Here is a 2,201-nt window from a genome sequence, read left to right on the forward strand (position 1 = left end):
CTTTCTCGAGGAGCCCCGCAGCCCCTCCACAGGTGTCCCTGGCAGCCCCCAGGCTGGCCCCGAGCAGGGCTCTGCTCTCCCCGGCCTGTCACGGGGGCCTCCCCGCTTCCCGCTGGCTCTGCATCCCGTGGGTCAAACCCCTGCGGTGGTACCCGGAGGGAGGAGGAGGAGGGAGGAGGAGGATGCGTGTGCTGCCTCGGCCAGGATTCATCATCCTTTGTGCCTTTCGTGTGCCTCGGTGGCTGTTCTTTTTTATTTCTAAGTCCCGTTCTGTGTTCGGCAGGAAAGAGGAAGAGCTCGATTCAAAAGATGCCATCATCCTGCATCAGTTTTCCAGGCCGACCAACGGCGTCCCCAGTTTATCTCCTTTCTGCCTGAAAATGGAAACCTACTTGAGGATGGCTGATTTACCCTACCAGGTACACTGTGCCGTTTCCCTTTATGTTTCAGCTTCCTATAATTGCATGAAATGGCAAATAGGCATCCCACCTCTTCTCCTCCCCAGTCTGTCTCACCTGGGGAGATGTAAACATGCACCTACGACAAGGTGGGTACACAGACACTTCTGTGTCTCCAGTTAAATTTGGTGTATAACCTTTAAAGATAGGACTTGAATTGCATTGGTCTGGAACAGCTCTAGATTTAACTGGTGAAGCTAAATGAGTGTTACAAGCTAACTTGGCTGGAAGTGCTGAAGTGGGAGAGTGGTTTGGAGTTTATGTAATGCTAAATAATACCCTAAAACTGAACTGTAACATTATTTGGGCTTTGAATTTCACTCTGCTAAAGAAGTAAGATTAGGCAGCTGCAGCTTCTTAGTTTTCTGGGAGTTTTTCTCTCTGCAGCTCTCCTGGGAAGATGTGCTTGCCTCATGCTTCACCTCCCATCGCCAGTGCTTCCCCGCCAGTGAAGGAACACAGGGTTGCTTTTAGAGATTGTGAATCCTGCTCCTTAATTGTGGCTGGGTGCAGCCCTTGCCATCCTCCTGCAGGGGAGGAAGAGAGCTCTGCGGGTCAGGAGAGCAGAAATTTTCATCTAGCAGTCTCTCCTGTTAGCAGCAAGGTTAGTTGGGACACTGCCAGTCTGGTGTGCACCTCAGGCACGGCATGGGTTTGTTTTCTGTTTGTTTGATGCATTGAGTATATTTAAGATGATACTACAATGGTGATAAATATAACAAGGGTCCTAGGGAGGAAAAGAAAAATCTTATAGTTTGTTTTTTTTCATCTTCTTTTTATTCCTCCAAGTGATGTAAATTTGGCATCTCAGTTTGTCTGAAAGAGTCTGAGCTATGGGTAGTTTGCATGCTGACTCCACATGGGTTCAAGTAACTTTTTACTGCTGTATACCAAGGTTTTAGGAATTATGTTGCATTTATGTCCAGTGTTTTACAGAGGAAAAACAACCATACTGCTGCTTAAAATGCATGTGGTTGATATTCCTTCAGCTCTGTATGCGATGAAACTCCTTTAAATAAGAAGTGAAAGAAAACCCAATTACTACATGTTGCTTGAGTCTTTAAAAGCCTAAGTTTAATGTTCATTATCTTGAGATTTAATGGTACTTAAATCAGAAACTTCAGAGCACTACAGAGGGAGATTTCCATCCTGTGGGATGTATTTTCCTCATTTAGGTTTACAGAACCTGCAAGATACTGAAGTTTGAACATGTCATTGTGGCAGAAGGACTAGTGCACATTGCTTCTCCACCCAGAGTAATTTGGGTAGAAATTGCAGTTTTGAAGGGAAAGCTATTTAATGAGCTCTGTTTTCTTTCTAATGGCAGCTAATGTGGTTCAGAGGTTTGTGATGATCAAAGTTGCTCTGATGGTTAGTAATTAGAGAAAGCTGCACTGTAAGAGATCTTTGGCAGGTTATGATCACTTCTACAAGGTAACACTGCACATTTTTGTGGTGCAGGATGGGGCTGTTTAGACATCTAACACCAGCATTTTTGGAGAGAGGGATTTACAGAGGGGTTGTCTTCCCCTCTTTCTGTATTTTCTGCACTGACTTTTTGGTGTTGCATCTCTATTGTGAGCTCACTAAGGTGGCATGGGTCAGCAGGACCACCAAAAGCAGCACCTCTTGTCCCTTCCTGCATGTGCTCTTCTGTGCCAGATTTGGCTGGGCCAGACCTGACCTACCTAGAGTCATGAAGGTTTAGTTTATTTGGTTTTAACCCAGCTTGGTTCCTCACAT

General features: G+C 45.6%; 1 protein-coding gene across 1 annotated transcript in view; it reads left to right on the forward strand.

The window, feature by feature from the left end:
* FAXC (failed axon connections homolog (Drosophila)) overlaps positions 1-2,201 on the forward strand; it is a 23,485-nt gene that overhangs the window by 3,392 nt on the left and 17,892 nt on the right. The window contains exon 2 of the mRNA XM_010006324.1: positions 284-419. Coding sequence (XP_010004626.1) covers positions 284-419 — 136 coding nt within the window. The remainder of the gene's footprint in view (positions 1-283; positions 420-2,201) is intronic.

Source organism: Chaetura pelagica, unplaced genomic scaffold (assembly GCF_000747805.2).
Source record: "Chaetura pelagica isolate M959 unplaced genomic scaffold, ChaPel_1.0 scaffold399, whole genome shotgun sequence".
Taxonomy (NCBI): Eukaryota; Metazoa; Chordata; class Aves; order Apodiformes; family Apodidae; genus Chaetura; species Chaetura pelagica.